This window comes from Gadus chalcogrammus, chromosome 11, assembly GCF_026213295.1.
Source record: "Gadus chalcogrammus isolate NIFS_2021 chromosome 11, NIFS_Gcha_1.0, whole genome shotgun sequence".
NCBI lineage: Eukaryota > Metazoa > Chordata > Actinopteri > Gadiformes > Gadidae > Gadus > Gadus chalcogrammus.
Genome location: NC_079422.1, coordinates 16,135,440 through 16,158,621, shown reverse-complemented (window position 1 = coordinate 16,158,621; position 23,182 = coordinate 16,135,440). Strand labels below are relative to the sequence as shown.

The 23,182-nt window shown below is 46.9% G+C and overlaps 1 protein-coding gene across 1 annotated transcript in view; it reads left to right on the top strand.

Moving 5' to 3' along the window:
- grik2 (glutamate receptor, ionotropic, kainate 2) overlaps positions 1-23,182 on the top strand; it is a 121,939-nt gene that overhangs the window by 49,510 nt on the left and 49,247 nt on the right. Inside the window, exon 7 of the mRNA XM_056602570.1 lies at positions 21,426-21,569. Within this exon, the coding sequence (XP_056458545.1) occupies positions 21,426-21,569 (144 nt within the window). The remainder of the gene's footprint in view (positions 1-21,425; positions 21,570-23,182) is intronic.

Sequence of the window (23,182 nt, the reverse complement as noted above, 5' to 3'; positions counted from 1 at the left end):
CTGTGTTGTTACTGTACTGTAAACTTGCCTCGTACGGGACCGCAACCACCCCAACCCGTGCCGAAAATGTCTTCCCGGCCGTGTCTCTGCCAAATTCAGGTGTTTTGATCAAGGTTTTTTTTTTTTGACCAGCAACCTCTTGAATTCATACAGCAACTGTTAAGCAACTGCAACAAATTATTTCTGGCGCCGCCACTGGCGGGAGTGTGTACGCGTGGGTGCTTGAGTGATGTCTATGGATATCCACAGTGCGAATGTTCACTATCGACCAGTGAGCTTTCTTCTGATTGCCTTAGCTTTGCATTCTTCCACCATCTGTTCATCTCTTTGTACAAAATAACCAACATGCCGGTCTGACACCGCCGGCCGCCTGTTCTCCGATCGCTGCAGAGGATGAAGATTTATGTCCGAGCGCGGGGGGGTGGGGGGGGGGCGCTGTGCAGTGAACCTGCTCATCAGGGAATTAATTGCATATGAGTTTGAAGGTGGGGAATTGATTAATTAGACAAATGGTGATCAGTCAGCGGCTAATGCATATTGACATGGTGAAAGGTTCCGTAAACGTTTGATTAACGGCTTCATTTGTGTGCTGTATTTACGGCGGCATGTGCTTAGGCAGTGAACTGCTGATGTGTGGTTACTCACATGGCAGGGCTGGTGGGGGGGGGGGGGGGGGTCATGGAAACAGGATTGCGGCACCGGGGCAGGACCAAAGAAGGACCCCAAGGGCCTTAAGTGTTTTTATAGGATGCTCCTTCTTTCCTCTCCATTGTCTCGTCTCGTCGGGGTGTGAAAGCCAGGCCAACGTTTTCTCAACACTATTATCTTTTTAACTACTATGCAACCCTTTAGTCATTCAGCGGGCAGTTGTGTCTACAGCGACTAACAGGGGATTATTTTAGATGGACGTCGTTAAGAAGAAGGTAGGGGTTAGGGTATCGTCTTTATGGATGCCTACAGGTAGACTGTGGTTGGGTTCGAACCCAGGACCTTGGAAAGCGAACACCGTGACCTCTATCCTGGCCCCATGATCTAAAGTATTTTAGCCTTAATTTTATATATTTTTTAGACACTACGTCCAAAAATGTTTTGAGGAATTTAATTGGTTGTTGATATCTCATTCTGTTTGTGTCCAGACTTGAATAGACCAAAGGGTGAAGCAAATCCACAACATAAAGGGAATAACTAATCAAAAGTGAAAACCCCTCCGGTTTTCCACTCCTATCAAAGCGGTCAAAACACACAGCAGAGGAACAAGGTACACAAACCAGTGCTAATGAGTAGAGTCTCACGAACCATCACTGTTCTTAAAGGTTTCGTACTTAAACGTTTGGCTGAGCATTGCATCAAATTCGTTACTGTGAAAATAAAAATGCATTCATCTTTTCCATGGAGGGGCACTGAGTCCCCTTCCCTCTCCACGGCAGGTCCTTCAATCCGCGCTGTTCAAAGTGAAACCTGAGCACTCACCGTCACCAGCACCCGGGCCCGCGGGCGCCTGCTTAACTCAAAGCTAAATGGACTTTTATCATCCCTCACAAAAGCAACATTAATAATAAACAGACCAGCCAAAGTGTTCCGCCAAAAAAATAAACAAAATATCGTTTTGTATTCACAAAGGTTTTGACTGAATCCGCACCTTGGGTCCTCCTAACGCGAGCTTCAATCAATGGGGGCTCCGTGCGGGGTCTCGCCCGCGTCACGGCTTAACCCAGGGCGCCTCGGTGACCTAACAAGCTCCTCTCGCCCATTAGCATAATGTCTCTGCCAGTTCATTAGCGCCGCCGCCGCCTGACTCGCTCTGCACGCGCTCAGTACGCCCGACCACTTGCATGACATAAAACACGGGGTATTTAGGGAAAACTACCTGCACACCTCCACCCAGCCCCTCCTAACCCCAACCCCCCGGCTTTCATCTACCCGACAAGTCTTACAATGAGAACCTTCTGCTCAGTCGTTACTACTTTAAACGCTTCTACTATAGACGTTGCTTCTATAGACGTTACTGCTATAGATGCATTTAGTCAAAGTGTCTCACAGTGAGAACCTTCTGAATCAGTCGTTAGTACTACTGTAGACCCTACTACTATAGACGTTACTACTATCAACTCATTTAGTCAAAGTGTCTCACAGTGAGAACCTTCTGACTCAGTCGTTAGTACTACTATAGACCCTACTACTATAGGTGTTACTACTATCAACTCATTTAGTCAAAGTGTCTCACAGTGAGAACCTTCTGACTCAGTCGTTAGTACTACTATAGACCCTGCTACTATAGACGTTACTACTATCAACTCATTTAGTCAAAGTGTCTCACAGTGAGAACCTTCTGAATCAGTCGTTAGTACTACTATAGACCCTACTACTATAGACGTTACTACTATCAACTCATTTAGTCAAAGTGTTTCACAGTGAGAACCTTCTGAATCAGTCGTTACTACTTTAAATGCTACTACTTTAGGCATTGCTACTATAGACACATTTAGTCAAAGTGTCTCCCAATGAATTCAGACGGAGGTAGTGATTGTCAAGGTATGGGTTATGGGGTACCCGCTCAGGAACGCCCATACATGGCAAGCGGCCGACATGAGGGAATCGAACACGGAACCGTTGGGCGGCTGGGAACACACCATAGCAACGACCCTGTCCTGTCCATGTCGTTGGTGTCATGTTTCGTTCCATGCGTGGACTCTGTGATTGTCGTTGCTATTCAGCGCATAACTGTCAGTCGTACGTCGCCGTGGAAACCATTTTTCAATCTCTGTATTGCTGGATTTCTTTGATGGAATGCAATTTCCCTTTTGACAGATATCATTTAAAGCCAGATTCAGGCAGAGATGTAAAAATAGACTCATAAATATATGCCAGACAGACATCAATCATATCCCACGGATAAAACTCTTTCTAGGCATAATTCAAACATTTTAAACCAAAGCCATGCTACGGAGTGGAGAGAAACCACACAATATATGGCTAGCCGTTTTAGCTTTAAATGGTCTTAGCTTCACTCGGCGGACTTGAATTCTTAGTAGTAAGGGTACAATCTTCACTCATTCGAATTGAATTCTCACTAGTAAGAACAAAGTCGCAATGTCGCAATGGGTGACCTTGACATACAATGCTGATCAAATTAGCGTAGCCTGGCTGGCTTGGTGGGGTTTTGGGAATGGCAGTACGTTTTCTTGACAACAATAGGAGAGGTACGTGATGGTCAGCATTTTTATGTAAAGTTGCACTTCTTTTGCACATTCTGACTGGCTATCTAAATGAAAACCAGTCAGAATGGACCGAACACTGTTATTGACTCTTTTGAATTCTGAGTCTCCTGCCTTCTAACTGTGATTGGCTCAATGTTACACCTTTTGTGTTACCAGAGGAAAAGGTACTTTTTTCAGTTAACAATCACATTTTGTCTCTTCATATATTATCACATATCTCAAATTCAAATTATGAATAGTCTGAATAGCATTATAGATATATTCAAATTAATCGGTTGTCTGAATGATACTTAATTCATATAATATTACCATTAATTACCAGTTATATTTGTGATGGTAATATTAGATTAATTAACTATGATATTGCTGATATCTGAAATGGAAATAATGACTAATTCTGACCGATATCTGTAATTCCCTTTCTACTAGTAAGGATTTAATTCTTACTAGTCAAATTGCTATTGGTACAAGTAGGAATTAAAACATAGATATCCCAAATCCTCCTGAGATGACATTCCTACTAGCAAGAATGAAATTCTACTTGGTGACGCAAAGACTATTAGAGTATTAAAACGGCCTTGCATAACACGATGAAATTAATAAATGAAAGACCTAATAAATAGCAAGAATTAAAAGAGAACTTGAGAATGTAAAACCAAAACGGAGAGGTTAGATCTCATCCCTCCTGAAAGTTACCATCCACGCCCGCCTCTCCCCAATTCATCTGCCAATCAAACCCTGTCTCCATGGAGACCTCCGTAAGTGGTGCTGTAGTGCCTGTGAAACAAGGCTGTCCTCCCCTGAAGGGTGAGACAGGGCTAATAGGGCAAATGTGTTTAAGATGAGGCTGGTGAAAGGCGGATGGGGGCAGGCGAGAGATGGGATGGAGGCTTGTGAAATCCTAGATTACGCACAGATAAGAGTCACGTTGGGGGTGCACTAGTCCTGTGGTTGTACAAAAGCAAAAAGAAAAACACAATAAAACGTCTGCTGTGATTAGAGAGGCACTTTACACTATATCACTATATATGTTTCTCTGCACATTGGCCTGAATTCAGTATTATTTTAGTGCTTCAGTGCTTGGCGTTTGGGCAGACGATTGGACTATGCTTGTCTCCGCCTCTCAGATGAGGCATCAGCTTAGCTTTCTCCATCTGCTTCTCTGTGTGCATCAAACTATCTCCCTAATAAATCTCCCTCCCTCTCTCTCTCTCTCTCTTCTCTCTCTCTCTCTCTCTCTCTCTCTCTCTCTCTCTCTCTCTCTCTCTCTCTCTCTCTCTCTCTCTCTCTGGCTGTCACACTTGGAACTGGCTCCCTTATTGCCCACATGCTGGGGGAAGAATTTGGCTGCGCAGCGCGGCGGGAATATATTCCGACAGCTGGCCAAGCAAGTGTTGTCGCTGGCGCTCCTGGCGTCACCCACGATGGCGAGGCCATCCACTCTGACGCCACGGCCGTCACCCACAAGCCTGACCTAGTGTTCTCTACCGGCTGGTTTTTGACTGGATTCATGGAAGGAAAAGCTAGGCTGAGCTATGCTAACAAAGCCATACATTGCTTTTTTTGTTACGTTCTGCCCAGATACTGGCATTGTTCACCCTGAACACTTAAATCAATTACATTCCTTGTTCATTGAGGTTTTCAAAGAAGGCCCTTCATTAATTTGATTATTTCCACTTTTTTTTCCCCCAGGTATTCTGTACCGCATTTCTGTGCTTGGTTCTCATTTTTGCTAACACTTGATAATAACGTCCAGTCAAGCCAAAATATGTATAGGCCTTTGGTTATTGATAAACTAATTGTGAACAAAGCATTGATAAACAGTAGTAAGTGATTAATACGTGCCAAGGATAGATCTGCCTACCAGTTTATCCCGTAGACTGCACCAACTGGTAAACTGATCCCATGAAACATCTGGGTGGACATTCCCAATTGTGATGTCGCTGGATGGTATATTTTGACATGGCTTGAAATGACTGATCAACCTCACGCCTAGGGGTAAAACCCTGGCCCATTAACAGATTGCTTATTGATCATCTATACATGTTTTGAATTGTTGTGATGCTTGCAGTAATAATAATAATAATAATAAATGAAATTGATATAGCGCTTAATATGGTACTCTAAGACGCTCAGTAGTATGCAACAGAGATGCATACATACTATAAGAGATGTGTAAGTCACAGGAAGTAGGAATTACACACACACACACACACACACACACACACACACACACACACACACACACACACACACACACACACACACACACACACTGAACATGATTTAAACCAAGAATCTAAGTGATTGGTGAGGGTCGAGTGTGATGTCACGGGCAGAGTGGACATGAAATAGGGTTAGTGAGTCAGCTCGCGTTGGAAAGAACTGGAACAAAGATGATAATTCATCACGTACCTCCCACCTGCCCTTTGAGCGCCGAAAATAACCCTCTCCGTAACCTAGTTCATTCATGTGATCATCCATTGTTTTTGCGTCAGCCCGACCCACGTCTCCCCACGTCTCTTTAGTACGAATGCAAAATGCCAATATCCCCATAGTGGCTCCTTCTGCCTCCTTTCGCCTCTTCTTCAGTATGATCACCAGGAAGCGGCAGGCCTGTGTGAGGCTTATGTGGGTTATAGCTTAGTGACAGCCAGTGCCTACAGGCCATCATTAGACGCCTTACCCATGGTGCTGCTGTCCCAGCTGGGTGCACCAGTGGCTTGGATAGGGTCTGCAAAGGACCGGCTCTAGCCACTTCGGTGCCCTCGGGGAGATTAGGATTTGATGCCCCCCCCCCCGCCCACACACAGACACACACATATTCACTACAACCATCGCCGACACCACATTACCCCATTAGTACTGCCTCATCACAACCCACTCATCTACAGTAAAAATATGTGCAGCCAACTTCAGACACTACAATGGTTTCAAGACCAAAATATATATTTTGATTTACATTTAGCAGGCATTTAGCAGATGCTTCATTGCAAAGCAACTTACAGCCATTCATATACACATTCACACACCGACAGCGTAGTCAACCATGCACATCGACAACCAGCTCGTCGGGAGCAGTTTGGGTTAGGTGTCTTGCTCAGGGAGACCTCAACACTCAGCTAGATGAGCAGGGGATCGAACTAGCAACCTCCCGGTTACAAATCGACAGTATTGAGTTACTGCCACCCCTACATTACAGCATTCATATTATAATTTATGATTGATCAATTATTTATTCTTGTGTTTATTTAGGCTGTCTGTGATGCACATCAAACGGTTAAACATTCCTGACCTTTCGTTAACGCAATGCAGCAAGTGAGGCTCAACGCCCAGCGGCAAGATATATTTGACATTTCTCCATTGAGGGCGACCAGCGGCCACCATAAGGTGGCGCTCTAGGCCACGGCCTGTATGACCCATCTAGAGGGCTCTGAAGCCCCTCTACTGGGTCAGGGGAGGCAGAGAGGGCGTCTCATGACGTCCTGGGGCTAGTGAGCATCAGACCAGAGCATGGCAGATCTGGACTCTGCATGACTCTTGGGCTTTCTCTGACGTTCTGCTCCAACGTATAAAGGTATAGGGTTAAAATGATGTACTTTGTTTTATCAACTAGAAACACATAATTAGTCATAAGCCTTAACCCTTGCTTAGTTTCAAAGAAACATTTCCTATTTTTTGCCATTTAGCTGGACGATTTCGATAGCAGGCATTTTGTAAAAATATATAAATATTTTCACAGATTTCCTTTTCTATCATTAAGTCTTGCCCTGATGACACAATGCAGCGCTGTCTCTTTGCTCATTATCAGCTTGTGGAGGGAAAAGCCCCATCAGATTCAGTTGACTGTTTAAGACTATTAGTTCTTCTGACAGTAGGCCTCTGTCATGGGACAGTGGGTCCTGCTAGTTAAGCAGTACGGCAGTGCTCTGCTTATAGCACAGTCTTAGGTCCAGTCAAGGCCTGCGCATGCACAGTGGGTAGCTTGACGGGAGCAGACCTGCCTTTAATTGGCCAAAGCCCTCCGTAACCCTTTAGATCTCTGGGCCGGTTCTGTGTGGGCTGAGATCTGAGGGAAGGGAGGGTGAGGATGAGGGAGGGTCTTCCCCCCACACCATATATCTTCAAAACCACATCCAGTCAGAACACTTCTGCTGGAGCAGTGCCATCTCTACCGATTTGAGGTCAGCCATAATAAAATCAACCTATGATAAGGGTTTCTGCAATAGCCTGGAAGGACACAAACATTTTCACTTCAGGTTATTGAAGATATAAATGTTTTTTTCTTTTTTCTTTTTTCCTGAAATAGGACACAATATATTCCATTGCCGATATGTTTAGCATGGTAAAATGGGAGTTTACCCTTCCTGGCTCGGTTGTCCATCTCTTTTAGTGTGCGACATAATTTCCTTTTCTTACTCTTGGCAGATCATCTCATTAAACACGGTTGATTTGCTTTAGGAGAATACTCTTATTATTTGGAGTCTGCAAAGTCAATTGCCTGCTTTAACAATAATGGGGCCAAACAGCTCCGCAGTGTCTGAGTCATCCCCGGCCAGACGACTGACGTCTCATTATCTCCCCCTTCTGTGACCTGTTGTCAAGGGAAGGATCGCGCTGCAACCGTTGAGTCTAACTGTGGATCTCAAAGCATTCTGATCCACGCACATACCGAGAGAACTGAGGCAGCAGCCTCGAGGCTCCGGCGACAAACCCTCGGAATGAAAAAGGAAACGACCGAATCAAAATATTTCAGCAGCCTGTTTGATTTTATTATTTTTTATTATTTTTCCCTTCATACCTTGAACATGAGAGTGTCTCATCAAATGCCCCCTTCCCCCGGCTACCAAGCCCCGCTTTAGCAGATGAATAGCAGCTCAAGCTGTCTCTCCTGGCCATGGTGGCTGAGGCCAGGCCATCAGAGCCTACCGTCTGTGGAATGGATAATCACGGTCGCTAAGAGATGTGTGCTGTAGTCTAAAGATGTTTTAACTATCTCATCAGTCGATCTAATTACACAAACACCACCACTATGCTAATACTTTGCTTTCAACATCTTACTCTTTTTTCCTATCTTTCCTTCTCCCTGCCTTCTCATTGTTAAGCTTTTAATCGTCTTCTGTGAATATTGATGTTAAGTTTTTACTCCTTATCATGTAAAGTGTTTACGAATAATTAGAAAAGGGTTAAATAAATACAATTTATTATTATTATTATTACTACTACCTCTGCTTATCCCACTTATGCTGCTCTTGCTGCTGCTGGGATTCTAGCTCTGTCCAAGGAATTCTGAACCTTCGCACTACTCGAGAGCAAAAGAAGGATTAATTAAGTCATTAATTAAAACATGGACATTAGGAGGAAGCTAAATAATTAAAACTCAGTGTTCTGAACCAGCAGGCAGTTGTTCAGATTAAGAATTTGTGTCAGGGACACACATTCACAGTTAAAGGACATGCAGACCAAACTCAGTGTCTCTCAGTTTTGTGTTTCTTCAGAACTTTGTGTATACTTACCAGACATTAGCCATTATAATGTCATTTTTGTTGTGCACTTAGTTGTGTACTTAACTACTGACCAAACACCATTTCCCATTATAATATAATATAAACCTTTTCAGGCCTTCCAGGACCTTAATATAGACATGACGATGTTTGTGCATACTAAAGTGTGAAAGTTTGCAGCATTTTACTTTAGCCATGAATGCATCCTTACATAAACTCTGCAGTTTAAAGTACAAAGTGTGCTAATAATAATTTGTAGCTGACCTGACACTAGTATAACTGTTTGTGTATTGTTCTTTATATCGCTTCGATTTTTGTTGAGATACGACTGGATACGATTAAGCAGAGTGTCTACCGTCTTCAAATGTCATCTAGAATCAATCTTATGAATACAACGTCATTTGTTTAGTGGTATAATATATTTTGTTGGATTTATTTGCAATGGATAGGTTGAAACTGTGTGCTCAGGGCTGTTTTCTTTGTCTTCTTCTCAGTCCTTAAATGCCCTCCTTGCGTCTCTCTCTCTCTCTCTCTCTCTCTCTCTCTCTCTCTCTCTCTCTCTCTCTCGACATATACATAATATACTCCCTCTCTTAATATCTATATCTTTATCCTTTTCCTCCATTTTCTAACAGGAGGCATACACAGACCTAAGGAGACCATCAGGGATTGATTAGCTCTCTTATAGAACAAATGGGTCCGCTAAGCTCTTTGGCTAGAGCAAAACAAGCCCATTCTGTGCGGCTACGTATCAGGGAGAGCGCAGGAGCCCCACCTAACAGCCCTCCACGGTTTCGGCATGGTGTAAACAATCGCACAACTCCAAGGTTTTTCAATCAGCCAGCCTGTTTTAAAGCCATAACGCTTGATGACTTTCATCATGAGTTTAGCCATTAGCCTGGGGTTGCAAATTGACAAGTCTGGGTGAAGAGACGTAGGGGCATGTGTGTGTGTGCGGGGGGGGTATTTGTGTGTGTTAATGTGTGTGTGTGTGTGTCTGTAAGTGTGTGTTTGGGGGTGTGTGTGTGTGTGTGTGTGTGTGTCGTGTGTGCGCATGTTTTTGTGTGTGTGTAGTTGTAAGTGTGTTTGTGTGTGTGTGTGTGTGGGTGTGTGTGTGCATGTGTTTGTGTGTTAGTGTCCGTGTTAGTATGTGTTTGTGTGTGTGTTAGTGTGTGTGCGTGTGTCTGCCTATGTGTGTGTGTGCGCGCCTGTGCGTGTGGTGGTGGGGGTGTTTTCGGTTGATCGTATCGCTAATGGAGAGCCCCCCCCCCCCGCTGAGAGACGCCCAGAGTCTTTCAGGCAGGGAGGGAGGAGGTGTGGGAGGGGAGGAGACCACTCACGAGCACACATTTAGCGACTCAAATGGCCCGCCGCGGACAAGGGGAGCTATTGTCACCTCCGGCCCTTTCGCAGACTCCGCCGCGATGAGGGAAGGAGGGGCCAAAAGAAAAGGGGGGAGTGGATGAGCCACTGAATCGAGATGATACATGGGTTTTGTTACATTTGCGATATCTGTAAAACAGATGATCACAAACTAAAATAAAGGACAGGACGCAGGGAAGCGGCTGGGGGACAACAAAGGGAATGGCCCAGCATAGCGTTAGACCTTAGACATTAGAACCATTAGATCTACAGCTGATGATTTCCTATTTAACACTCCATTGGGTTTCTCCGCTTTGCTGCCTGCCTGGCCTGGCACTGTGATGGTCTCTCTCTCTTTGTCTCTCTCTCGCTCTCTCTCTCTGAAACAGTCCTCCCAAAAAGAGAGAGACAGAGAAAGGGAGTATGGGGAGAACAAATGATGTGTTCTCCAAGTACACTAGAACACCTAACACTTTGTGCGGGCTTTGAGTGTACCTATCTTTTTGTTTCAGTTCATTAAAAAAAAGTCATTTCAGAAAAAAGTTTGTATGGGTTCGGTATGGATTGTAGGGCGGGGAATCTCTGGGGTATGGGTGGGGTGTGGATGGTTGATGGGTGGGGTATTGTTGGGGTGTGGGTTGGGTGTGGGTGGGGTTTTGATGGGCTATTGGTGGGGTGTGGATGGTGGAATGAGGGGGTATAGATGGTTGATGGGTGGGGTATTGTTGGGGGTGTGGGTGGGTTGTGGGTGGGGTATTGATGGGCCATGGCTGGGATGGGGGTGGTGGATGGAGGGGGTATAGATGGCTGATGGGTGGGGTATTGTTGGGGTGTGGGTGGGGTATTGATGAGCCATGGGTGGGATGGGGGTGGTGGATGGAGGGGGTGTAGATGGTGGATCGGTGGGGTATTGATGGGGTTTTGATAGGCTAGTGGTGGAGTGTGTGGTGGATGGATGGGGAAAGGGCTGGGGATGGACAGGAGGATGGCTCTGTCAGAGTGTGTTGGTAATGAGACACAGTGGTCTTCTTTGGCCCACTTCTGGAGTGTTTGCCAAACAAAGAGCACTAACTCAATTAAGGAACCAGATTTCCCCCAGGAAGAGGGCGAATGTGAAATTATCCCTGCCTGTTAAACCTGCCACTTAATTTCACTCAAATTATTACTTATGATCCCTGGGACCTTGTGGCTAATTGTTTTGCTCTTTTCCTCCCAGTCACTCTTATTCTCTTTCTCTGCATGTCTCTCTCTCGCTCCTTCACTCCCTCTCCCTCTCCTTCTCGCTCTCCCTCAACCTCTCTCTCTCTCTCTCTCTCTCTCTCTCTCTCTCTCTCTCTCTCTCTCTCTCTCTCTCTCTCTCTCTCTCTCTCTCGCTCTCTCTCATTCAACCTCTCTCTCCCTCTGTCTTTCTCTCTCTCTTCAAACACTCCCCCTTCCTTCCCATCCACGCTCCCCTGCTTACCGTCTGCCAAGCACGCATTGACAGAAACTATCTGTTCCGTCCATTTCACTGAAACAGCTTCATCCACGCATGGCAATGAGCGTTGGAGATATATACTAGTAGCAGCCTGGGGATTGAGTCAGAGCAACTGACTCAATCCTTGACTTCTACAATTCTTGACTTGTTTTGGCATGTGTTTTTTCTTTTGCTGCACAGTCCATGGTCTGGGTGGGGTTTTTAATGGTGCAACGCAAGGAGTTCATGAAGGTGATTGACCTCATGTTTGAGCGACATTGAGCTATCTCTCTCGGCTCATCGCTAATTAAAAGAGATCCTTAATCACAACGGGAGCATGAGCGGATTGGCTGCCGTGACAGCAGCCATCTTTGACATTGAGATAGAAAGAGCCTTCCTCAAAGTCAACGTGATGTACTGCCTCTGAATCAATCTTGCAAGGATAGTAAATGAAAGAAGCAATGGGGGGCTAGCATGCCCACATGCCCACGATGACATTTCCCTTGCACCCTCAAAGACACACCCTCAAACACACACACACACACACACACACACACACACACACACACACACACACACACACACACACACACACACACACACACACACCTACACACACACACACACACACACACACACACACACACAGACACAGACACAGACACACACACACACACACACACACACGCACACACACACACACACATTGTATAACATTGACATATGTACACTTGTGTCCCTACATGCTCCAAATAAGGCTAAACAATCTGTAAACTACAAACAGATATACACACACACACACACACAAACATACACATGCACATACACGCACATACACATTCACACGCACATACACATTCACATGCACACACACACACACTCACACGCACACACACACACAGGAATCTCAGCCAACTGACCTAGATCAACACATGCTTTGTGCATGTTGCCCGTGGACAGAACATAGCCATACATGGTTTTCTCTCTGCAGCTCCCGCAATGATACGACCCCCTCCCCCCCGCCCCCCACTCTCCTCGAGGAAATCTTAGGAGGAGGATTAGCTTTTGTAATTTGTGAATTGAATTTTATAGTCTCTTTTTAATCAACACACTTGCACCAACCCCTCACACACACACACACACACACACACACACACACACACACACACACACACACACACACACACACACACACACACACACACACACACACACACACACACACACAGACACAGACACAGACACACACACACACACACACACACACACACACACACACACACACACACACACACACACACACACACACAATAGAAAAAACATGGGAAAGAGGCGGGAATTAGCATGTTGGGTGAAAAGGAATTAAAAAGGAAAACCTCTAACAAACTCCTCATCTCGGGGTAGTTGGGGAAATTGGGCGGACTAAAGTAAATGGAAGAATAATTAAGAAAAGTAAATCTATTAGTGTTTGCTAATGAATTTAAATAGCAAGCTATCCCTCTCTCTGAGGTAAAGATAATGTTATACCAAGTTGTCCCAACGATGCAGTTCTGCTGTTTTGCTGCTAAGCTGCAAAGGGCTGTTAAATACACACCCGGGCGATGAAACTCTCTGTAATGGACTCTGTGTTGATGCTGTAGGTGGTACCTCACTGTTTATTGTATTCTTTTTTTTTTTTGCCTACTGTTAGAAACGTACGAAGCCCTTTAGGTTTTATTTTATTTTTCTTGGCTTACAGAGCAGTTATACAGCGATCCGCACTTGGTGTTTGGCATGATTGGATTTTCTGCTCCCGTCAATAGCTTTGATTTAGACACTTGTCAGGACATTTTTCAGTCGTGACAAGTCAACTACAGGCCGACTGGTGGCCAAGGCAACTCTACATGCACACATTGTAACACTGCTCTGATACTGCTTGTAGTTACTTCATTAGCGGGATCACACAAGCATATTTCACGTGCACACACATTGCAAATGTAAAAACAACCATCACACTATCCATTTTCTTGATGAGACGTGTAATAAACAAAATTAACTAGGACATGCATTCAACTCCTTATATAAAAATTGCCATGTATGCATGCCATTATTTAACTTATGATTAACTATGATTAACTTATTAAGTCCAGATTTTAAATATAAATATTTATGCATCGGTTGCGTATGCATCTGACAAATATGTATCATCCCTCGTGTGAATATAACCATTTCCTAATGCATTTGTGAATCCCCATCACAGCCTGTCAACAGACCCTCATCCCATTACAGCAGGAAGCCATTCACCATGAGCGTAAATAATGCCTGCGTATATCAACAGCAGGCCGCCGTAAGCATATGCCTGCGCTGGCTTTGTCATTGACCAGTGTCCCCATCACATTGGCCTGAACCCCTGCATACCCTATAGAGCCTCACCACACCACATATTAGCTTGTAGTCATTCTCCTTGCAAGTTGTCTCCATCACACTTATGTCAGCCAGCACGTCATCTACAGGAGTCATTTCCTGGGGGCCGGCGGGTAGGGGGGGAGATGGCCGGGAACATACTGTGATGGGATATAAAGAGACACACATTGTCATTACAAAGGAAAGCCAGCAATGGTAATGATTTGCTGTTACACAGTCAATTTCCTCCCCTATTGAGGCACACTGTTATGACACCGTTCAACAGCAGCGGTGTCGCATTGCTGTCATTCTTCAGTGTTTTTCTTTTATATCCTAAGATTCTCGTTCAGTTTTATTTGTATCTCCTATTTTTTTTTCCCTTTTTTTTTCTAACCGACACAGCAATTGTATTTTAGGTTAACAGAGCTTTCCTTATTTGAAAGGGGGTGGTCACCGGAGGCAGTTCTGAGTGGAAAAGTGGTTGCCATGGGAAAGATTTCGGAGAAAACATTAGATTTTCTGTGAGAGAATAAGACTCAAACCCATCTGGAACTCAGCCTCCGGCAGAGTAGCTGAAATAAACAGGAGCCTGCAGGCAGGCCGGTGCCTACCCTTCTCCCGTCTGTTTCTTTATTTGTCTTCGGTTTAAGGTTCCACTCAAGGTTGGAGAATGCATGAAAGCAAGGAAGGAAGCAAATATGTTTCCCCGTGTCAAAATAAATATAACACGATATACGGTCGACAGGCTGAAAATACATCTCAAAGACCGTTGAGCATGATGGCCGTCTTCCTCTGAATAACTGGGCTGGTAGTGGGAGGGGCGAAGGTGCTGTTGGTGGGAGTGGCTGGAGGTTGTGGTGGGAGGGGCTTGTGGTCGCTGTTGGAGAGCCTACTGTGCTAGTGGTGGGAGGGGTTGGTGTTTGTTGTGGGAGGGAATATGATGTTGGTGTTGGGAGGGCCTGGTGGTAGTGGAGGGATGGGCTAGGGCGGTAGTGGGAGGGACTATTGTGCTAGTGATGGGAGTGGCTACAGTGGTATTGGTGGGAAGGTTCTGCTGGTGATTGTGGGAGGGGCTATTGTGGAAGTGGTCTAAGAGGCTGGTCATGGAAGGGGCTACGATGATAGGGATGAGAGGGGCAGCAGTGGTATAGGTGGGACAGATGTGACAATCCCAGAAGGATGTTGGGTACGCACTAAGCTCTTGTAATTGACGGCCTCAGAAGCGATTGCACGTGCCCTCTCTTTCACCTTCAGTCTCACCTTGTACTCCCCAGAGTCCCAGCAACACATGTTACCGTCTCGGATCCAGCAGTCCTACTGCGTCATTGCAGAACTTCTGGGCGAAGACTTCACAGAGTCTGAGCAGTTAACAAACCACGGAGTCAGAGGGGCGGAGTTAGGCCTTGTTTCCTGTTTCCTGTTTCGTCACGTACATATCCTACTTAAAAGAAATGTATTCCCACGAGTGGATGAAGCATTCAGAGGGGGACTTCCATAAGTGCATTTCCAGTTTGTGTTCGCCAATTACGTATTTACAGAGCCCCGCCTCCACAGCATGACTGGAGGAAACAAACATGAAGGGAACATTTTGGAATTTATTTGAATCTGAAGTCTGATTCGGGAGATTACTTGTTACCCAACGAGCCGGAGGGGGGGGGAACACAGACAATCTATGTCAGCAGTCCGCAGTCTGGCCCACCTTTTATGATTGGTTTAGCACCGCAAAGCCACTTTGTTATAGAGTGCTCAGATATCGATACGGTTCCTCTGTGATGGGGGTTGTTGCTGAACAGGAAAACCACTAGGCTAGAGGAAAAAAGGGCAATAACAAGACTGTTGGGAGAATGCATTGAGGAATCCTTCCCATGGACACACAAACGTCTTCACACACACACACATACACACGAACATGCTAATATGTCTGCACATACATGGACATGCACACCCATCCACACACATGCACACACACATGCACACACACACACACACACACACACTCAGATATACAGATATTTCTGCACACCCAGACACTCACACAAGCACACATGTCTGCACAAACAGACACAAACATGCACGCACGCAAACACACAACAGACACACAACCACACACGGTATATTTCCTACAGATGCATATCAATTAATCATTCCTCGTGCAACCACAACACAACGCTACAGAACTCGGCGACAATCAAACAGATGTGTTTGGATCGTGATCTGGCCCCCCCCACTATTCTCAGCAGTGGGGAGGGTACGAGATAGATTCTGTTGGGTTGAAAAAGTAAAGCAGAGAACGTGAGAGAGAACCAGAAAAACGAAACACCGAACAGCATGAGGGAGTTTTTGTAGTGGAGGTGTGCTACTACCGCCACGGCTGTCTGGGAAGGAGCAGAATGAGGACATGCAGACTCAAGGTGAGGCAGAGGGCGAGGTGGGGTTGATGGCGGTGGGGAGACGGGGAGACGGGGGAGGGGGGGAGGTGAGTTCAGCCCTCACAGCAGAACGAGCGGGGGGGCGAGCCGTGTGAGACCTTTGGGAGTCGTGTTGCTTTAATCAGAGAGTCTGGAGCAGCCGCCCCACCAGCAACAGAAGTGATGACAGACCCTGGAGGTTTTCCACGGCATCACATCCCATTACAAGCCGTTCCCCAAACAATGCAGCCGCCCCAACGACCGGGCCTGAAATAACAGATAACCCTGCCAGATCACATCATCATTTGACTGGCTGCGGTCTTAATCTGCCTCATCCTCTCGCGCTAATGAAGCTAATGGAGGGAATAAGCGACATGTTCTTTCTTCTCCCCCTCACTGTCACGTCAGCCCGTCCGCCTAATGGCCCTGCTGCTGATCTCATGTGTGTGGAGAGATCAGATCCCATGCAGGAGATATGTGTGTGTGTGTGTGTGTGTGTGTGTGTGTGTGTGTGTGTGTGTGTGTGTGTGTGTGTGTGTGTGTGTGTGTGTGTGTGTGTGTGTGTGTGTGTGTGTGTGTGTGTGTGTGTGTGTGTGTGTCTGCATGTATGAGTGCATGGCTTGTTTTTATAGTTTTTTTGTTAGGGGGCATATAAATTAGCATATGGGGCTAACGAAAAGGTTGTGCATGAATTCTGCATTTGGGTCATTTCCATTTTCCACTCCTTCTCTACTCACTGTTGTGCAGGATTGGTTGTATGTCCTCTGTAGCGAGCCAGCCGTTGTGACAGTGTGTTGTGTGTTGTATGTGTGTGTGCACTGCTGATGCATAAGCTAAGGGCTGTCCCCTGGGGCCTAGTTCTCACTGAGACTGGTTCCTGTATTGATCAGGCAGTCACTTTGTTCCTTCTGATCGATAGTTTTGGGCAGGGTGGACGTCAGACACGATTAAACGGCCTATAAAAGGCTGAGGAAATGGACTGCGTCTACCTTCTCCCGATTCCTAAATCCCCACCGCACACGTCCTCCCTAAACCATTCTCAGGCCTATCTCACCTGATACGGTTTGTAATCACCGGCCACGCACCGGCTGCTTCATTTGATACTCCCCCCATACTTTACAGCAACGATCCGTTGTGCCGGAGACCAGCCTGCTTGCGCCATCATCCGAAGCTCAACCCGTGGGAGAAGGGAGACCACTGTGTGTGAGTGTGTCTGTGTGTATGTGTGTGTTGCCACCAGAGTTGATTGTTTATGTGCGCCTGCAACATCAACATGACACATTACACCACCGAACCTGGGCGCTGCCAGCAAGCTCCAACTACGATCGCTGTCACCCCGTTGTGCTGGCAAACACAAACAAGAGACAGGAAGGGAGGACTCGGCCTGCAGGGAAAACACTCCACGTCACCATCTCCTCGGGGAGATGGTGACGTTTTCGCCAGCGGTGCTTTCCCAGCCGTGACGTGTCAACGCTAGGCTGTGACGCATCGCGCGTCATCAGGGCTTGACCTTGGCCGCAGCGGCGATCGTATGACCTCTCCATTGTAGAACACCGAGGGTGAGGATTGAGTGATCCTGTTGTTGTTGCTGTGGTTAGCAAATGGGGGAGAAGGGATGATCATCGGAGCACTCGGATGGCTGGCCACGATTCGAATGCCGTTTAGCCCCAGAAAACGCTACTCCGTGGTCTCAGTCGCCACCTTGCTCGGCTGCTGCCCGTGTCACACCCATCGCCGCCGTCTCTTCGAGGTGTTTATGTTTCAATCAAAGGAGCTACAGCGGCGTGACCGCGGGCCCTTCTGCATGGCCAACCCCTCCGAATCCCCGGCTGCACCCCACCAGAGTATCGGCAGCCATTTTATTCCTTGTTTCAAGAAACGAGGTGTTCAGTGTATTATTCCCCGGTATCTCCCAGCCCTGTGAGCAGCCCTGACATCTCTAAAAAACATTTCTTCAATCAAAAACGAGACGGTCCGGAGATGACACACTAACCTGGTCTCTGAGCCCACAGATAAAGCAATTTTTTACCACTTTGTTACCATGGCATTGCTGATGAGCGAGGCCAGCCGGCAACAATGGTGCCAACGCGTCAGGGTATTTTGGGTTATTTAACAATCCATAAAAAATGTAGAGTTGGGGAGATTTAATAAATCACTTTCCATTTGCTCATGGAGAACAGAGAGGGAGAAAACAAGGTGGAGGAATAGACAGGGCTACTCCTTTTGTTGTCTGGCACCTGGGAAGAGCAGCTTTTCAAGCGTTTAGCTTTAATTTCATTCAGCGTTGACATAATTGATTTTAATGAGATGTTTATGGAGAGAAGTGGCGGCGGCGCTGAATCACTCGCGAGACCCCATCCCCGATGTGCACTTATGAGGCGCACCGAATGAGAGAAGAAAGAGAGTCAAACAGGCATGTGTCGGTGCAGCTGCCTACAACGCCCACCATCATGACACCATCCCCCCAACCACTCACACCCACACCCACCCATCAGACACCCTCCAGCGTTCTCCTGCAGTCACCAACACCAGGTCCCTGCCATCTCTAGCTCCTAGCTCCCTCGCTCCTCTCTCCCTAGCTAGCGAACGCCAGGAGGAAAATAAATATTTGCCTGCCTGCTTGGAATCAAAAAATACCTTCTTCTTTTTTGTCTCATCCATTCTAGATTTTCCTTTCTCGAGCAGTGGGACGTGTTTGCGAACAGGCAGACCTCCATAGTGCGCAGTTCAAAATCGGATGTGTATCTCCTCAGTAGGGAAATGCGTCGCAGTGGGCAGCGTCGGTTCTCTTAAACCATTACAGCCCTCACACCGGCTCACCATGTCACCCGACGAGAATTGAATGGCAGAGTGTTACATTGTTGTTATGAGGACTCTCTCTCTCTCTGCCCACCCCACCCCATGCACACAACAGGGGGCCCCGAGCTCCTGTGTGTATGTGTCTGCGTGTTTTTTTGAGTGTCTGTGTGTTGGCGACTCACAACTCGGTGATCACGGTGTGACTAGCGGCCGGCGGCGGCTGCGAGGCGTGCTAGCGAGCCGCCGTGTAGCTGACAATCACATGTCACTCGGAGCCCCTCCCCTGTTCCAGCTGCCGGGCTCCCATCTCTTCCCCTCCCTGCCCCTCCCTTCCCTTCCTTTCCTTTCCTTCTTCTATTCATCCTTCCCCCTTCCTTCTCCTTCCTAACCTCCTCCTTCCCCTTCCACCTCCTTCCCCTTCCTCCTCCATCCCCTTCCTCCCTCTTCCCCTTCCTCCTCCTTCCGCTTCCTTCCTATTCCCCCTCCTCCTCCTTCCGCTTCCTTCCTCTTCCCCTTCCTTCCCCCTTCGTCCCCTTCCTTCCTCTTCCCCTTCCGCTTCCTTCCTCTTCCCCTTCCTTCCTTCCTCTTCCCCTTCCTTCCTCTTCCCCTTCCTTCCTCTTCCCCTTCCTTCCTCTTCCCCTTCCTTCCTTCCTCTTCCCCTTCCTTCCTCTTCCCCTTCCTTCCTCTTCCCCTTCCTTACTTTTCCCCTTCCTTCCTCTTCCCCATGCCTTCCTCCTTCTTCCCCTTCCTTCCTCTTCCCATGCCTTACCTTTCCGTTCACTGCCTCTCCCTTCCTCTTCCCGGTACGGTCCCTTCCTTCACCTTCATCTTCGCCTTGCTACCCCTTCTTTCCTCTTCCTACCCCTTCTTCCTCAACTTCCTACCCCTTCCTTACTCTTCCTTCCTCTTCCTTCCCCATCTTTCCTGCCCCACCCCCTCCCCAACCTCACATCAGTCCAACACATGTCCTCCAGGTGACACCCATACTGCAAAGAATTATTACATTATTTGACTAATATTTCTAGTGAGTATTTTCCTGGTGAAGGTCCTTCCTTCACCAGGGACGACGACGGCCTCCAGATATTATTTGTTTATTATTCAAAACAGCAAAACATACAATTGTATAAATTATCTTTGCAATCAAGCAAAATCATTGACGTCCACACACACATACAGGCACAGAGCCTGAACATATGAGCAGACATCCGGCTGGCACACACACACACACACACACACACACACACACACACACACACACACACACACACACACACACACACACACACACACACACACACGTTACCCATCACCCGCCGGCCTGTGTCTCCTTAAGATGCTCCAGCATCCAGGCACCAATCAGGCCTTGAATAGGAGAAAATGACAGGTTTGGGAGGGATTCATTCTGCTGGACAGCAATTTTCTGACAAACCCCAGGGCCGTGATATCCATACAACAAATGTGGAGAGCTGTTGTGATTGCTTTTCAATCAAGCGGGACAAACACTAATTCGATTTCTTTCCTTTTTTTGGGGAGGGATTGTGGAATTAGGCGGTGTCTTTGGTGGAGTGTGGCTGACTGGCACCTCTCTGATAGCCTTGGCGATAGCCGCCGCGCGCCGTCTTGGCTCACTGTCTTCCTTCCGTCAAGGCTTTATTAGAGAGAGAGAGAGAGAGAGAGAGAGAGAGAGAGAGAGAGAGAGAGAGAGAGAGAGAGAGAGAGAGAGAGAGAGAGAGAGAGAGAGAGAGAGAGGGGCACAGAGACAGAGAGAAAGACAGAGACAGACAGAGAGATGTAGCAGAGGAGTAAGGAGAGCGCAAGCACTTCGTGTCTCACACGTTCAGAATGTCAGAGCTGTCTGAGTGTGTCAAGCTTGAAGAGCTCCTCTGATTGTTTTGTTATTGTTTGTCTAATGTCCTGCCACGCTATTTTAATATCACCATTTCACGTCCCGCCATTGTGGTGGGAAAAAACAACACTCATAAAGCAAATTTCCTCAACATCCATACCATCTCTTTGTTGACATCGGGTCGACTCTTTAACGTTTTCCCGTTCACCGCGTTCCTATCTCGCGTGCTGGTCGCCCGCAGCAGATGGACCCCGGATCTACAGTGAGAGTCCACAGTGCAGGTTCAAACCAACGCATACGTTGATCCCCTATTGATCCGAACCCGGGATTCATGTGTCAAAGCGTGGGCCGGTGGGGCTGCTGGCCTGGGAGCCGATGATTCACCTCCCTTAATTCATTCATATCATGTGTTGTTCTCCCTCCTCTGGACGTGTGTGTGTGTGTGTGCAGACGGACGCGGCGCTCATGTACGATGCAGTGCACGTGGTGGCCGTGGCCGTGCAACAGTCTCAGCAGATCACCGTCAGCTCCCTGCAGTGTAACCGCCACAAGCCCTGGCGCTTCGGGAACCGCTTCATGGCTCTCATCAAAGAGGTAGAGGATCCCAACGCACACACACACACACACACACACACATGTACACACAGTCCAGACACATACACACAGAGACATAGCCCTACACACACACACACAGACATACACTCAGACACATATACATGCACACACACATATACAAATACACTCGCACACATTTACATATATACATGGCCACACACACACACACACACACACACACACACACACACACACACACACACACACACACACACACACACACACACACACACACACACACACACACACACACACACACACACACACACACACACACACACATATACATGACCACACACACACATACACACCAACACACACACACATTATTATAAGCACACGCACACACACATCCACTCCCCCACCCACACACAAACACACACAATCACTCACTCAGACGCACATGCATGCACTGACTCAAACACAAAGACGCACACATAAACACGTTGCATGGTTGGAGACACAAACAACACATAGACACATAGATGCACAAACATACAAACATATATGAAAACATGCAAAATGATAAAGCAAATTGAGAAGCATATCCTGGGCAATTACAGAAAACTTGAAATACATCCAGATACATATACTTGAATGGAAATGCAATGGATGTGCACTGAAACATGAATCTTTCTTTTCTCCTTTGGCTTGCAACCTTTCCACGACAAGGAGGTAGGATAGCAACCCACCTGACATCTATTGTACATTTCAGTCGTGACAGAGAGAGAGAGAGAGAGAGAGAGAGAAAGAGAGAGAGTTGGACATTATTTGATGGCTTTGGAATCATTATTCTGTGGAGTGCTTTCTATCAGTTAAAGCGGGCCAGCTGTTCCAAAGCCCTGCCCAGGGTATAGAAGGGCAGGTATGGCCACCCTTTCACCTCGCACTATCCCCAGGCCCCGCTGACACACACACACATAGGGGGCTAAAGGAGACGGGGGCTGAGGTTGTAGAGTGCAAACGGGGTTGGTGGCCATTGCAGCAGATTACATTTCAAAAGGGATGTTTATAAAAAGCGACATAATTGCTTGCCATTCAAATTGCCAGCTCTTCCTCCTCTCCGCTCTCCGTCTATTTATCTGTCAATGTTCTTGCCTGTTATATCTTTCTCTGTCTCGGTTTATCTCTGTCTTGTTCTGTCCGTCTCTCTCTCTCTCTCTCTCTCTCTCTCTCTCTCTCTCTCTCTCTCTCTCTCTCTCTCTCTCTCTCTCTCTCTCTCTCTCTCTCTCTCTCTCTCTCTCTCTCTCTCTCTCTCGCTGTCTGTCTGTTATGACCATGTCGTTTCTGTGAGGTCAAGCCCCGGGTCCTAGAGCCCTCATGTTCATGTCGTTGTTCTATTAGCCAGATAGTTCTCAACAAATAAAGTCTGCTGTTTGCACTAGCTTGACCCTCTGCTGTGCTGGTGGCCGGGTGTTGAAACCACTGCCTGTGCTCACTGGGGATGAAGGGGTACACAGGCTTACAGGCTTATAGTTGTAATACCGCCTTGTGCTACATGGTTCTAGACTATGAGTAGGGCAGAAAACTGGTCGCAGCAAATGACAATGTAGCATTCAAAGTCAGTAAGATCAGTACCCATAAACATGCAG